The sequence below is a fragment of the Capra hircus genome, chromosome 26, assembly GCF_001704415.2.
Source record: "Capra hircus breed San Clemente chromosome 26, ASM170441v1, whole genome shotgun sequence".
Taxonomy (NCBI): Eukaryota; Metazoa; Chordata; class Mammalia; order Artiodactyla; family Bovidae; genus Capra; species Capra hircus.
The window spans coordinates 14838955-14855594 of NC_030833.1; the positions used below are offsets into that span (position 1 = coordinate 14838955).

The 16640-nt window shown below is 52.4% G+C and overlaps 1 protein-coding gene across 1 annotated transcript in view; it reads left to right on the forward strand.

Moving 5' to 3' along the window:
• The window catches only part of HSPA12A (heat shock protein family A (Hsp70) member 12A), a 79895-nt gene continuing 67418 nt past the window's right edge, over positions 4164–16640 (forward strand). The window contains exon 1 of the mRNA XM_018041491.1: positions 4164–4349. Coding sequence (XP_017896980.1) covers positions 4307–4349 — 43 coding nt within the window. The 5' untranslated portion in view covers positions 4164–4306. The remainder of the gene's footprint in view (positions 4350–16640) is intronic.

Below are 16640 nucleotides of genomic sequence, written 5' to 3' on the forward strand. Positions count from 1 at the left end.
CAATAGCTCTCGTTCTGGCAGCTGTTGGGGAAGAGACCATGGGCATCAAGGAAGGGCAGAGGAGACCTTCCTGATGTCCAGTGGCAAGAGATGGACCTGGTGGTCCAGTGGTTAAGACTTCACCTTCCAATGCAGGGGGTGTGGGTTCCATCCCTGGCTGGGGAGAGAAGAGCCCAAGTGCCTCACGGCCAAAGCAACCAAAACACAAGGCAGAAACAGTGTTGTAACAAGTTCAGTAAAGACTTTTAAAATGATTCGCATAAAAAAAGAGAGAGAGCCGGACTTGGCCTTGAATACAGCTCTTCTGCTCACGGCCAGAGGAAGCCAAGCAGGTGCCTCAGCCTTTGTATGCTTCCATGTCCTGGAAAGCGGCAAGGGCCACCTCCACGATTAGGTGAGACCAAGCCCAGCACCTGGCTTGCTTAGCGTGCTCACCAGGGCGATTCCTAATTACCGTGATGATTATTAAAGCCATGAGAGGGCAAGCCCAAGGCAGCGTGTGCCTTGCCTTTCACGCTCCCTGAAAATCAAAACAGTCCGCTCTCTGCCCACAGTGCGGGCCTGCGTGTCATCGGCCATCTTCCTCACTTTCTCTGCCGTCACTGCAACTGGGAGTCAGCAGAGCGGGCAGATGATGCCCAAGGCCTTTCCACAGCAGGTGACAGGAGGCTTGGGGCTGGGGGCTGCCTGCTGCTTCTGACAGCTCGTTGTCTCAGCAAGCAAGCTGCTTTGATAAGGAGAGGGTGCTCTCTGGATTCAGACAGGCTGCTCATTGGAAAAGACCCTGATGCTGGGAAAGATTGAAGGCAGGAGGAGAAGGAGGTGACAGAGGATGAGATGGTTGGATGGTATCACCGACTCAAAGGGCATGGGTTTGAGCAAACTCTAGGAGATAGTGAAGAACAGGGAAGCCTGGTGTGCTGCAGTTCCTGGGGTCACAAAGAGTTAGACATGACTTAGCGACTGAACAACAACAAAATCCCAGCATAAGAGAGGCAGAGGTGAGTGGGAGAGATTGAAAGAGGTCACAGGAGAAAAGTGGACCTGGAGAGGTGAGCAGGGCAAACCGGATTCCTAAAGAATGGACTGAGGGGGCAGGACAGGACCTAGGGGTCCGACCAGTGAGGGGGCCCTGCAGGCCCATAGACAGTGAGAAATGATGGGTCCTGGACTAGGAGGCGGCCGTGAGGACAAAAAGGAGATTTCCAAGGTCAACTAGGCAACACTTGACTTGGAGACTGAACAAACTTGGATGGACGCAGAGGGACCCATGAAAACTGATGCCCAGGTGTGTGGCTTGGCAACTGGTAGGTGGTGCTGCCTTTACTGAGCCCCAGCACCTGGGAGGGAGGGCAGCAGAGGATGAGTTGGGTTTTGGTTGAGTGGGAAGGGCCTGAAGGCACCCTGGGGAGACTCTCAGGAGGTCTGGACCCCTGGAGGAAGGTGCAGCCCTGGGTGTGAAGGTGAGAGTCTGGAGATAAACGGAGGAGCATCCTGAGTGCTGAACTGCGTGGGCAGCACAGTGTCGGACTCTTTGCAACCCCATGGACTGTAGCCTGCCAGGTTCCTCTGTCCGTGGGATTTCCCATGCAAGAATACTGGAGTGGGTTGCCATTTCCTTCTCCAGGGGATCTTCCTGACTGAGGGATCAAATCCGAGTCTCCTGCATTGTAGGCGGAGCGACTGAGGAAGCCCAGCAGACAGTGTAGAGAGAGGAGAAAAAAGAGAGGTGTGCATATGAAGAATACCATGGGAGCCTGGGGATGGGGGCAGTGTCCTAGCTTTCCTTGGACTGATGGCTTTGGACTGGGACCTTGAAGGATGTCTGGATACGTGCAGGTGGAGGAGGGAAGTGAATGGGGTGCCAGAGATGGCCATGGCCGAGGAAGGCTGGTGGAGGAGTCTTTTGGGAGAGATTACTGAACGGGAAGTTTGGGCTCTTTATGGTGAAAGGTGTTGAATGTCTCTCTCAAGAGTTAGGGTTTTTTCCCTATGGAAGAGGGGAGCCCAGCATGATTTTGAGCACAAGAGAGACTCAGTCAGAACCGTGTTTAATAGAAAGCTCTTTCTGGCATCACTGCCCAGGCAGGTGTCCATGTGACACTGATGCTCAGTGGAGAGAGGGCTGGGGGCTGCCCTTGCCCTCTCATGTTCTAACTTAAGGAGCCTCAGCCTGGCCATTTTTGCGAAATCAGGACATATGAGCAGAACAGGAAGGCAGCTGTAGGGCTGATGCAGGGCCAGTGGCAGCCCTTCCGCTCTTCGTCCTGAGCCTGGTTGTCCAGGTTGTCACCGTAACAGCTGCTTCAACGCTTCTTCTTACTCGCATTTGGGTGTTACATACTCCTGGCCTCAAGATCATCTCTTGGGTCTGCCCCTGAGCTGGTGGGGTGTTGTCTCAGCAAGCAAGCTGCCTTGGTAGGGAGAGGGTTCTCTGGGGGAAGACACTGTTCTCTACTCTGGGAGCCCCCTTCCGTATGCTCCTACTGCCCACTGCCCTGCCCAACTGGCCTTTGTCCACTTTTTAAAAAGCTTCTGATTTAATAATATCTAATATTTATTGGACTGCTTATCATGCACCAGACTCCAAGTGAAACATATTAAATCTAGTCCTCTTCAGTCTTAGGAAGTGGGTTCTCCTGTTGTACCCATTTCACAGATAAAAATACTGAGGCTCTGAGAGGTTAACTAACTTTCCTGTGGTTTCATACACAGCCAGAGACTATACATTTGGGTTTTTAAAATTAATTATTTACTTATTTATTGGCTGCACTGGGTCTTCATTGTTGCGCAGTGCTCTAGCTTCTCATTGCTGTGGCTTCTCTTGTTGCAGAGCACAGGTTCTAGGGCTTGCTGGCTCAATAGTTGTGGCACACAGGCTAAGTTGCCTCCTGACACGCAGGATCTTCCTGGACCAGGGGTTGAACCTGTATCCCTTGCATTGGCAGGTGGATTCCCAACCACTGGACCACTAAGGAAGCCTGAGATTTTTAATGTACGCAGATAGATAATAAGTTCATCCTTTTAACTCATCACGCTACCATTACTTTCTAAGCAGACCCTGGTCTCCAGGCTCTCCCTGTAGCCCTCTGCCTACCCCATCCTCCATCAATTGAGTGCATGATGACTAAAGGCTAAGTGCCCTTTGGGAGCTGTGGCCCATCTCAGGGCGGAGCAGCTGGTGGTTTTGACCTGGGTGAGATTCCAGCCTGGGCAGTTACTTGCTGTGTGTGTTCTTGGAATCATCACTTAACACCTTCAAATCTGTTTCCTTATCTGCAAAATGGGGATCTCTGGTCCAGAGAAAATGAGATAAGGCTCTTAAGGGCTTAGCATAGTGTCAGGCACTAGGGGAAGGATCCAGTAACTGTGATCATTAGAATTTTATCATAGCCTCGTTGCCTCTTTGCATAGCGGACTCAAAAGCCACCTGGCCAGGATCAAACAGGTGCGGGTGGCGCGTGTGTGGAGCCAGAGGACAGGGAGAATGAATCACTGACTCGCAGTCCCTGAATTATTAATGTCGTTATTCTCAGATTGTAAGGAGGGCCCGGGCGGAGCCCATATATGGAAGATTCGGTTCAGCCTCTGCAGCAGGCGCCTCCCGCTTCCGAGTTGCCATGGAGTCGCGCAGGTGGCCTGGAGGCTGATGCCCGCGGCGATGCCCAGAGCACGGTCCGCGCACGGGTCCTCCGCCCGCGGCCTGAGCGCTGGCGGCGCCGGGTTCCTCCTTCACGCAGATCCTTGACTGCTCCTCTGGGACCCTGGGGGAGCGGGCGTCCTCTGGAGAGTGGGGTGCCTGTGCGGTGCTTGGTGCAGGACTTCACACCCTTCCGTTCCAAAGGCCGGACGCTCCGCGGGGCCAAAGGGACCTGACATCCAGTCCCTGCCGCTCGCCCATCAGAGCGCCCAGCGCGCGCCTGCATCCGGCCGGCTGGCAAGACACCGGGCCCGGGGCGCGCCCATCACCCCGGGCGCGGCCGCCTCAGGGGCGAGCCCCGGAAAGGAGGGGCCCGGCTAGGCGCGCCGGGTCCGGGCGGGAGGACCCCGGGCTCTCTGGCTGGGCCGGACGCCGCGCCTTCTTTCCCCAACGGGCCGGCGGGGCGGGGCGGGGCGCGGGGCGCGGGGCGGGCCCGGGAGGAGCGCGGGGAGGAGCTCGAGCTGCGGCGGCGGCCTCGTCAGACCAGTGCTCCCGCTGCCCGGCTGTTCAGTCCCGGCCCGAGCGCCGCCGAGAACACGCACCGGGACCTGCACTGGCTCGGACGCCGCGCCGGGGGCTCCTCTCGCAGGCGGGGGCTGCGCGACCATGGCGGACAAGGAGGCCGGCGGCGGCGACCCGGGGTCCCGAGGTGAGCGCGCGGCGCGGGGTCCTGGGGTGCGGCGGGGCGGGCCGGGGAGGGAGGGGGCGCGCTCGGCCCGGCGCCCCGCAGCCCCATCGCGGGTCGCGGGAAAGTAGGCGGCCCCGTGCCCGCCTTCCCCAGCCCCCTTCCCTCTTAGGGTCAGGCAGCACCGCGGCGGGGCCGGGAGTCCGGCGGGGGCGGGGGGAACTAGAAGGTGGCCCGCCGGTCACGTGCTCCGCTCCGCGCTGGGGTGCGGACACTGCGGCGAGGACCGCAGCCCCCTCCCGGACACCTCGCTGCCCCCGCTGCGGGATGTCGCTTCCTGCGGGGCCCAGTGCGCGTCTGGAAGAGCACCGTCTCCCCTGTCCATCCCCTGAATGCTCTGCGGGGGATGCCCGCGCTGGCCATTTAAACGGCCGGCCTCGGGTGATACGGTGTCCCCGGCCGCTCATTTTCGTGATTCAGCGAGGCGAGGGTGGGAACCAGCGGGAGTCAGAGATTTGGACCTGTTCTCTCACCCCGCCGAGGCCGGGAGCGGCGCGCTCCGAGTGCGGGCTGTAGTCCGGGCCCTACTGCAGCCCATTCTCAACCGCCGCCCATCCCCCGGGGATTCTCAGGGCCGAGGAGGAGCGAAGCGGCCACCTCTCGCCCGGGATTGCGGCGAGGAGACTGCGCCCGGTGGAGAGGACAGACGCTCGCATTTCGCAAATGTGCCAGGGCTGCTTTCTTGGGGGAAGCGTGGCTCGAGATCAGAAAGTGAGGGAGGGCGGGTAAGGAGAGAGACGGGACCTGAAAGCAGGGGAAAGCAGAAGGGCAGCTCTTGGAGCCCAGAGCTATAAACCAGGGCTTCGCCAGCAGAGGAGACGGACCGGTCAGGATTGCGGGTCCCAAGTGGGGAAAGTTGGGCGCAAGGAGGCTGCCGCGCGTCCCTGACCTGCAAAGCCTCAGCAGGAGCAGCTGCGGGATGGGGAGCGTAGCCCGGCGGCTGCTTCCGGAGCGACTAGGCAAGCCTCTTAGAGCGGATGAAATCGAAATGCCCGAGGCATAAGAGAAAATGCATCCAGCGGAGGAGCGCCCGGCTCTGCGGGGACCCCAGTACAGCTGGGGAAACTGAGGCAGGGGTCAGCACAACCGCCCAGAGAAGTGTCCTCCCGGCCTTGGGGTCTGTGGCGGTGTTCCCCGCCCTCTGCTGCGCTCGGAGCCGCACCTGCCCCCTCCCCAGCCCATTGTTCCTGCGGATCTGGGAGGTGCCTCCGAACTCGGCACTGCAGTGGTGGGGGAGCGCTGGGGGGAGGGAGATCCTGACACCGCTCACTCCCGGGAGGGACGTGGAGAGTCCAGGCGGGGCCCAAACGCAGCATCCCGAATCTGCCCCCCTCCCCTCCTCTTCCTGGGGAGGAGGTGACAAACGCCCGCAGTGGGCTGGAGGATGTCTTTTGTCTGAACATCACTCAGCAACTGGTTTGATTTATCTTTTCCCCACCCGTTTCCTTTAATTTGGAAAAAAAATATATAGGATGAAAGGGAGGGACATCAGAAAGGCTAAGGATTGCTAAAGCTTAAGTTAGGGAACCAGCTTCTTGCTTTTCCTGCTAGAAGAGTGAATGGCTGTACCCAATGCAAGGTGGGCCATAGGGCTTGTCAATCAGAGAGTGAGCAGAAACGTGCACTAACCTCCCCACCCCCACTCTGTCTGGTAAAAATGGAATTTAGCACACTTACCCCACACATGGGCTTCCCAAGTGGTGGTAGAGGTAAAGAGCCTACTTGCCAATGCAGAAGTAAGAGACTCAGGGTTCAATCCCCGCGTCACGAAGATCTGGAGGAGGGCATGGCCACCCACTCCAGTATTCTTGGCTGGGGAATTGTATGGACGGAGGAGCCTGGTGGGCTACAGTGCATGGGGTCACAGAGAGTTGGGACACAATTGGAGCGACTTAGCACACACCCTGCACACACACACACACACACACACACACACACACAGAGGCACTGTGTAGTTGTCTCTCCTCAGGACACAATCGAAGCGACTTAGCATACACCCTGCACACACACACACACACACAGACACACACAGGCACTGTGTAGTTGTCTCTCCTCCCCATCCAGTATGTGGATACATGCTGGGTGTGCTGGGCCACCTGCCACTGCTGCCTGCCCTTTCTAGAGTGTCTTCACTTTCAGGGCCCTGTGGTTCAAAGTGCACGGTGACAATCCCAGGCACATGGACTTGGGATACAGAAAGAGTGTCCCTGGTAGCTCCATGCTTCTCTCTGGCCTCCACCCCTTCATCTATAAAATGAGAGATATTAATAGTATCTCATAAGAGCAAGGTGGGCTGCCATCTATGGGGTCGCACAGAGTCGGACACGACTGAAGTGACTTAGCAGCAGCAGCAGCGTAAGAGCAAAGCCTGCTTAGCCACCACCTGACACACCTATTCCTAAGGCTTCCTCACTGCATATTCTGTGCTGGGCAATGAACATGTGTTATTTTATTTTTTGAAGCTGCACCAGAAACCTGTGACCAGCATTGCCCTTTTACTGGGTAGGAAATCTAAGCCTAGGTAGAATGACTTATCCAAGGTCACACATCTAATAAGTATTGATTTGGACCCAGGCTGTCTGATTCCAGGGCTCCAGCCCTTCACCACCATCCTGTATAGCCCCTGTGGGCCAGTGATTACCAGTCTGTTAGGGACATAAAGATGATTGTTCTTCAGGGGATTATTTCAAGATTTCTTTTGGTGCCAGAGGCATCAAAGTGGTTGGGACCTGTGAGCAGTGGGAGCCCTGGGTGGTGGGGTATGCTAGAAGGGCTGGCCATAAAGCTTTTACCAATAAATCAAGTGGGAATGGTGGTGGGGAGGTGCCTGTGAAACAAGTATGTCAGGTTGGTAGTAATTGAAGCTGGGTGGTGGGTACATGACCATTCATTACTATTCTGTTTGCTTTGCATGTGCTTGCAAATTTCCTTAATAGAACATTTAAATTAGTTAATTTATAAAGTCAGAAGGGCCGCCCTTTAACCCCTGGAGCTTTGGACCGAAAAGGCTGAGATGACCTTCAGTCTTGCCCCTGCCAAGAGCTGAGCTGGTTGACACCTGGAGCCCTAGAAGGATGAGATGAGATGCAGCAGGGCGGGGCTGACTGAGGCTGGACTAGCTCCTGTGGTGACCGAGTCAGGCCTAGATGTGGTCAGTGGAAACCAGGTAGTTGCTCCAGGCTCAGGGGAGGGTAAGAAAATGCAGAGTCAGCAGGGGTTTTGCCAGGGTTGAGGGTAACTCTGGAGGTGGTGCTTTGGAGTTTGGAGATGGGATTCTGACTCTTTGCAACCCCATGGACTGTAGCCTGCCAGATTCCTCTTGTCCACGGGATTTCCCAGGCAAGAACACTGGAGTGGTTACCATTCCCTTCTCCAGGGTATCTTCCTGAGCCAGGGATGGAATCTTGGTCTCCTGTATTGCAGGCAGATTCTTTACTGTCTGAGCCACCAGGGGATCCCACCATCCTGACAGGTAATCATAATATAAGTAACCATTTAAAATAATGATGTTTGCTGAGGACTTAGTTCATTCTAAAATCTAAGAGTGTCGAATTATCTTATTTAGCCCTGATCACGTTTGTTATTGCTTCCCTGGTGGCGCAGTGGTAAGGAATCTGCCTGCCAGTGTAGGAGATGCGGGAGACTCAGGTTGGATCCCTGGGTTGGGAAGATCCCCTGGAGAAGGGAATGACTATCCACTCCAGTATTCTTGTCTGGGAAATTCCATGGACAGAGGAGCCTGGTGGGTTATAGTCCATGGGGTCGTAAAGAGTCGGGCACTGTATGGAGAGAGTAACATGGAAACTTACATTACCATATGTAAAATAGGTAGCCAATGGGAATTTGCTGTATGTTCAGGAGACTCAAACAGGGGCTCTGTATCAACCTAGAGGGGTAGGATGGGGAGGAAGATGGGAGGGAGGTTCAAAAGGGAGGGGATATATGTATACCTATCTGATTCATGTTGAGGTTTGACAGAAAACAACAAAATTCTGTAAAACAATTATCCTTCAATTAAAAAATAAACTAAAAAAGAAGTCCTAACACAACTGAGCGATTGCAGATGCACACACATTTGTTCCTGGATGAATGACTCTATGAGGGGGCCTTTTCCCCCCAAATTTGCTGAGGAGAAAGCTGCCAGGTTAGCGTGGCACAGCTGGAAATGGGCTGAGTGAGGGTTAGGAGGTGGTATCCCAGCACATGCGGGGCCCTCAGGGAATTGTGCTGAGTGTCTGGGTGAGTGAGTGTTACTAATAGAGGGTGACTAGTTGCTCCACTTTCCTGTGGCCACTAAACTACAGGTGGATGTGGAAGCTGCTGGTTGTGGCTCCCAGAGGAGCCGGGAAAAGGCTGAAGTGATGCTCTGGGTATCATTAGGTAGGGCTGTAGTCATGGGATTCACATCCATGTCCATACGTGCCTGGCAGCTCTGTCCCCTGTCACTGTGATGTACCCCTTATGCACGATTGCCAAACCGCCTCCTGCGTTTCCCAGAGCCCTGTCCCCTCCTTTGGCCTTCGTGTAGTTCTGCCTGTCTGGAACATCTTCACTTTTCTCTAGCAAACTCCTGCTCATCCTTCAAAACTCAGTTCAGGTAGCACTTCTCAGGAAGCCCTCCTAGACTCCTCCTTCTGGATGAGATCCCACCCATGTGGTCCAGAGCCTTTGGTACTAACCCTTGGTGATCCCAACTCATGTTCAGTTTTACATGCGAATATTCCGCTGACTTCCCCAACAGCCCTACGTGTGCGTGCTAAGTCACTTCAGTCGTGTCCTACTCTTTGCGACACTATGGACTGTGTCCTGCCAGAGTCCTCTGTCCATGGAATTTTCCAGGCAAGAATACTGGAGTAGGTTACCATACTCTCCTCCAGGGGATCTTCCCGACCCAGGGAAGCCCAACAGCCTTATGAGGTTCAGTTCATTTCTTTTCAGTTCAGTCGCTCAGTCGTGTCCGACTCTTTGCGACTCCATGAATCGCAGCACGCCAGGCCTCCCTGTCCATCACCAACTCCCGGAGTTCACTCAGACTCACGTCCATCGAGTCTGTGATGCCATCTAGCCATCTCATCCTGGGTCGTCCCCTTCTCCTCCTGCCCCCAATCCCTTCCAGCATCAGAGTCTTTTTGTTGATGAGGCAGTTGAGGCCTTTGAGGAATGTGGTATCTTGAATGTTAGAGTTGGAGCCTAAAAGCTTGTGCTCTTTCTCTCAGTCCCTTTTCTCTCAATGCGGGCAGGCACTATGCCTTTCATTTCCATACTCTTAGGAAGGGTTCCGGTCCCATTCCTTCATGGCAGATAGATGGGGAAACAGTGGAAACAGTGGCTGACTTTATTTTGGGGGGCTCCAAAATCACTGCAGATGGTGACTGCAGCCATGAAATTAAAAGATGCTTACTCCTTGGAAGGAAACTTAGGACCAACCTAGACAGCATATTAAAAAGCAGAGACATTACTTTGCTAACAAAGGTCCCTCTAGTCAAGGCTATGGTTTTTCCAGTAGTCATTATATGGATGTGAGAGTTGGACTGTAAAGAAAGCTGAGCGCCAAAGAGTTGATGCTTTTGAACTGTGGTGTTGGAGAAGACTCTTGAGAGTCCCTTGGACTGCAAGGAGATCCAACCAGTCCATCCTAAAGGAGATCAGTCCTGAGTGTTCATTGGAAGGACTGATGTTGAAGCTGAAACTCCAATACTTTGGCCACCTGATTCGAAGAACTGACTCATTTGAAAAGACCCTGATGCTGGGAAAGATTGAAGGCAGGAGGAGAAGGGGATGACAGAGGATGAGATGGTTGGATGGCATCACTGACTCAATGGACATGAGTTTGAGTAGACTCCGGGAGTTGGTGATGGACAGGGAGGCCTGGCATGCTGCAGTCCATGGGGTCGCAAAGAGTCGGATATGACTGAGCTACTGAATTGAACTGAGGAAGGGCATACAGTAACAGTAGGCACTCAATAAATGTCCTACTGTGTGTCGAGTGCATCTCAGTCTGCAAGCTGTGAGGGAGCACCGCAGTAGGGAATGGCATCTACAGTCCTGCCCACTCGACGGGGAAGTGGGCGCTTCTAGAAACTCAGATGCTCAGCAGTGGGCGGAGGCTGGAGAGGGAGGCAGGCGGGGCTCTGTCAACCCTTGAAGAGATGCGACTTTGATTCCAACAAGGCTGTGAGTGACGACTCAATCTTGTGGGGGCGAAATGCTCTCCTCACACAAATAGGCCTCTTTGGTGAGGGAGAAAGCGTCTTTATTATCGCGGCGCATAATTAGGATGGCAGGGAGGAACCAGAGCTTTAATGAATGAGCAGCATGTGGCCGGGAGCGCTCGCCTCCCACCAGGGTCTGGGCCTCACCAGGAGAGCAGGGTGGGCCAACAAGATGATCTGGAAGAGCAAGTCCTGCTCAGAAATGACCCTGACCGCACCGCAACGGACTGGACTCTGCAAATCCTCCCACATACGTTTTATTGCAAATAAGTCCCAGTCCCCGCTCTTGGTCAGATGTACCCTAGAGGTGCAGAGGGCTGGAGGAGCAAAGTGGCTTTGGAGTCCTAAGACTCCGGGTTGGTTCCTCCTCAGCTTTCCTGTCTGGTCAGTGAAAGGGGTGCATGATGCCTGCTGGCTCTGTTGTGGAAATAGTGAAGATCATGGGTGGGCAGAAGGCTCTTTTGAATGCCTTTCAATACCTTTCTCAACTCTGCAGATTCCATTGCTGGGGAGCAAGAATGGGGGCAGCTGTCATCCAGGGTTGGTCTGGAATAGGTGGTGTCAGGAGCCACACTTTTCGGCCACTGGACACTCCCTGGTGTTAGTTACCACAGGTGGTTCTCTATCCAGGCTTCCTATTAGAAGTACTTGGAGAATGTTTTAAAATTCCTGGTGCCCTAGTCCTGATGCCCATCCCAGAAACTATTCTATCCAGACCTCTTTGGGGGAGCAGACAAGTTTGAGAATCAGTGAGTTTTCACATGTCTGCATTTCAGACTTGGGACTTCAGCACATGGTGGGAGGAGAGCAGGGAGCAGCTGACACGGTCCACTCCCCAGTGCTGGACTGTCTGAGTCAGCAGGGAGTTTTTAGCACCAGCCTCTGTTAAATACTTCACTTTTATCATCTCACTTAATCCTTATAAATTCTCCATTAAGTGGGTGGTTTTACACAAGGGGAAACTAAGGCTGAATCGAATTAAGTGCGTCCCCCTCTCTGTGACCTTCCTCTTGTGGGTGTTGCTAGAAGAGAACTCAGCCTCTCAGAAAAGCCTCCTCAGACACCTCCTATCCTCAGGGAACTGTTTCTCAGTCTTCAGTCACTTGTGTGTGTTGTTGTGAGTGTGGGCTCATTGGTGTCCAACTCTTTGCGACCCCAGGGACTGTAGCCCGCCAGGCTCCTCTGTCCGTGGGATTTCCCAGGCAAGACTACAGGAGTGGGTTGCCATTTTCTTCTCTGTCGGCCACTCTGTTCCTTGTTTGTGATTCCACCAGTGTACTGACTGCCCAAACTGTAATGTACTGTATGATTATTTAAAAAATTGACCTACTATTTTTTTAATACACTTATTATAAGAGTCTTATTTATATCACTTCCACAATAGAAAACTTGTATCACTTACCATAAACAGAAAGTAAAGGGAAAGTGAAAGTGGCTTAGTCGTGTCTGACTCTTTGTGACCCCATGGGCTATGCAGTCCATGGAATTCTCCAGGCCAGAATACTGGAGTGGGTAGCTGTTCCCTTCTCCAGGACGTCTTCCCAACCCAGGGATTGAACCCAGATCTCCTGCATTGCAGGCGGGTTCTTTACCAGCTGAGCACCAGGAAGCCCAAGAATACTGGTGTGCGTAGCCTATCCCTTCTCCAGAAGATCTTTCCAACTCAGGAAATTGAACCGGGGTCTCCCTGCATTGCAGGAGGATTCTTTACCAACTGAGCTATCAAGGAAGCCCTAACCATAGCCCAAATGGTTAGGGCTATGGAACCTACACAGAATTAATAAACTTTAGGCAGATGCTGCTGCCGGGAGGTTTTGTACTAAGACTGTGCTCTGGGGGCAGATGGAGACTAGAGAGTTTTACAAGCAGTCAAGGACATGGGATCATTAGACTCTTTCATAGAATCAGACTCACGAGGAACTTGAACAGGATGAGAAGAGCTTTAGGAATCACCTAGGGCAGGGTCATTAGAATTCTCATTCCTGGACTTTCTGAAATTAGGCCCACCAGGGAAATGGGGCCTGGGGATATGTTTGCACAGCCCATCAGTGAGTCTTATAATTGGGTGAGAATTAGTGTGAAATGTGACTTCCTGGTCCCTGGCCACCAGGGGAATTGGGGCCCTCCCTTGGAGTTGGTGTGTATGTCGAGGGGTGGGGGTGGGGGTGGGGGTGAGGGTTGTCTGCACTGGAGTGTATGGCTCTGGGTTGGCCAGGTGGGAAAGAGAGAATGTTCCAGTGGGAATTTACAGGGGAAGTCACCTTGGATTCCAATCCTAGCTTCACTGTGTACCAGTAGTGGGATGCTGGGCAAGTTCCTTACTCCCCCTCCCACCTCAGTTTCCACCTCTGTAAAATGGGAATAACCTTTGTGCCTACTCCAGAGTGGATTTTATTTACTCCTGTAACTCTTGCTAAGTGCTGAGTATACTTCCTGACTCACGGTGAGTGTTTGCTATTGTTCACTATTATGAATCCAGTGGATGGAGTCAGGCAGTTATCAGAGGCTGAGTTTCGCCCAGGAGGCTCAGAGGAAAAGGAGGGCTGAGAAGGGATACTGCTACGATCTCAGTGCTGGGAAGGAGCAGACCCAGCCTGAGCCCTAGGCAGTGTGGCTTCTTGTCCAGCAGGCCCACGACTTTGGAGGAGACTTTGGTGTCTCCACCACGACGTTGGTGTCTCAGGATGCTGGCTGTTTGGTTTCCACTTGGTCCTTTACCAAGGCTCTGAGCTCCACATGGGTTTCTGACTGGGTTACCAGTGAGGAATGAGGTCTGTTTGTATCCAGGACTCTATCCAGGGCTCCCCAGCCTCCGCCCTCAGATGGACTTCCAGACCACCATTGGACACGCTTGGCCCACTGTGCTGATGCCCCAAGTCTGGAGCTTTGCACATTCTGCTCTGGGCTTTGCCAGGACCATGCTCCTCTTCCAGCCTTGACCTAGTCTTGGTAGCTGTGATGTCAGGAAGGGTCAATGGCTGCTTCACAGCACGCCTTCTGGGGAACAGTGCTGGGGAACAGCAACTTATTTGCCTTGTTTTTAGTCTACTGATGCTTTCAATCTGTGGTGCTGGAGAAGACTCTTGAGAGTCCCCTGGACTACAAGGAGATCCAACCAGTCAATCTTAAAGGAAATCAACCCTGAATACTGTTTGAAAGGACTAATGCTGAAGCTGAAGCTCCAATACTTTGGCCACCTGATGTGGAGAACTGACTCCTTGAAAAAGACCCTGATGCTGGAAAAGACTGAAGGCAGGAGGAGAAGGGGATGACAGAGGATGAGATGGTTGGATGGATGGCATCACTGACTCGATGGGCATGAGTTTGAGCAAGCTCCGGGAGTTGGTGATGAACAGGGAAGCCCGGAGTGCTGCAGTCCATGAGGTCGTGAAGAGTCAGACATGACTTGGCAACTGAAGCAACAATAACAACAACGTCTTTAGGGTCGCTGTGTGTCCAGGTTTGCTGGGACAGTTCCTGTCTGTGCCTCTTGTCAGTGACAGTATTAATAATGACTCCATTCACTTTCTGAGTATCTCAGTTTGGAAGATGAATTATGTGGTTGTGTCACTTATCCCCGTCCTTTTCTCAGCCACCTGGACCTCAAGTGGGACGAGGAAGGCAGGAGGGTGTGTGGTTAAATCTGTGCTTTGGCCTCTGACACTCCTGGCTTCAGATGTGTTTAACATCTGGGTGTAACGTTGCTGGGCCTTAGTTTCTTCTGCTAAAAACAAGGATGATTAATAATTCTGCTCCATTGGGGTGCTATGACAATTGGGGTGCTGTGAGAGATGATATGTCCAGGGCTGGGCAGAAGCCTGGTGGGGGCTCAGGAAGTGGCTACAATTGATTATTGTTATTGTTGGTTTGACTGGGGAGATGTAATGGCTGAACATGGGATCTGGAGCCTGACCGCCTGGTTTCATCTCTGGGCTATGTCCTTTAACTCTCATGTGGCCCTAGCAAGTGGGGCTTCCCTGGTGGCTCAGATGGTAAAGAATCTGCCTTCAATGCAGGAGATTCGGGTTCAATCCCTGGGTCAGGAAGATCCCCTGTAGAAGGGAATGGATACCCACTCCAGTATTCTTGCCTGGAGAATTCCATGCACAGAGGAGGCTGGCAGGTTACAGTCCATGGGGTGACAAAGAGTCAGACACAACTGAGGGATTAACACATACAGCAAGTTACATAACCTCTTACAGGCTCAATTTTCTCATCTGTGAAATATAGATTAACTTCATATGGGTTTTATAAGGATTAAATGAGTTTATATAAGAAAAGTACTTAAAGCTAACCACAAAGTAGACACTAAATTAATATTAGCTATTATTATTAGCTGTTATTGTCATTATGAATAATAGTTTCAAGTTACATTCCTGTAGCCCAGAAGAATTATCCAATGTATTTGTTTCCTATTGCCATTGTAAAAATGATCACAAAGGCAGTGGCATAGAACAGCACAAATGTATTATCTTATAGTCTGGAGGTTGGAAGTCATTCCAAAGTGGGTCTCATTGGTCTAAAGTCAGGGTACTGTCAGAGCTGTGTTCTTGTGGAGGCTCTAGGGGAGAACACGCTTCCTTGCGTTTTTTAGCTCTAGAGGTCACCTGCATTCCTTGGCTTGTGGCCCCTTCTTCCGTCTTCAAGTGCATCATCACTCCAGTCTGCTTCCCTTGTATGTCTTCTCCTTGACTCGGCCCCTCCTGTCTCCTTCCTCCCAGGACCCCTTGTAGAGGGATCTCTTATTTAGGCCCATCTGGACAATCCAGGGTACTCCCCCTCTTCCAAGACCCTGAATTTCATTATATCTACAAAAATCCTTTTTTCCTATATTCACAGACTCCAGGGATTAGAACATAGGCATATTTGGGGGACTGTCTACCACAGTCAGAAAGATTTAGGTGCGTTAGTTAGACAGCCTTCAGCGTCACCCAGGAGCAATGTGAATGTTGCGAACTGTCCCTCCTCTGGGTTGTATATCTGTTGGGTTCCTCCTGAACCTGCTGAATGATGCCCTCCTGGGGTTTGGGTTGTTAGTCAGCCCTTGGCCTTTTTTTAAAAATTATTTTTGGCTGCCTTGGCTTTGTTGCTATGTGCAGGCTTTCCCTAGTTGCACAAGTGGAGGCTGCTCTTCAGTTCGGTGTGCAGGCTTCTCACTGCCGTGGCTTCTCTTGTTGCAGAGCATGGGCTGTAGGGTGCACAGGCTCAGTAGCTGTGGTACAGGGGCTTAGTTGTTCCACAGCATGTGTGATCTCTCTGGATAAGGGATCAAACCTGTGTCCCCTGCATTGGCAGGCAGATTCTTAACCACTGGACCACCAGGGAAGTCAAGCCCTTGGCTTCTAACAAATCCTGGTAGGGTGTTCGGAGACACTGCCATTCCGGGGGCTCAATTAGATCCTTCTCAGGAGCCTAAGGAATCACTGATACCTGAATCAAAGACTTATGCCCAAGTAGGGGAAAGTAGTAAATTAGTAACGAATTAGTGAAATGTCTGCAAAATAAGTGGCTTCCTGAGGAGTCTTATAAAATCACTTCTCCTGCATCCTAGTGCTGAAAGCAAGTGACCAGGGCAGCCAGATGCAAGGAGTGGAGAAAGAGACTCCACCTCTTAATGGGAGGTGCTGTGAAAAATTTGTGGTTGTTTTTAATCTAACAGAGTCAGCTTGACTAAAATGTTAAAAGTACAAACCTTAAATCTTGTACATTTTCAAGCAACTTGTTGGTTAGATTTTCTCACTTTGTAAGATGTTCTGTGAGTCCATGCCAATTGTCCAGAAATCAGCCCTTTGTAAATCAGATGTTCAGTTCAGTTCATTTTAGTCTCTCACTCGTGTCCAATTCTTTGCAACCTCATGGACTGCAGCACACCAGGCTTCCCTGTCCATCACTACCTCCTGGAGCCTACTCAAACTCATGTCCATTGTGTCGGTGATGCCATCCACCCATCTCATCCTCTGTCATCCCCTTCTCCTGCCTTCAATCTTTCTTAGCATCAGGGTCTTTTCCAGTGAGTCAGTTCTTCGCATCAGGTGGCCAAAGT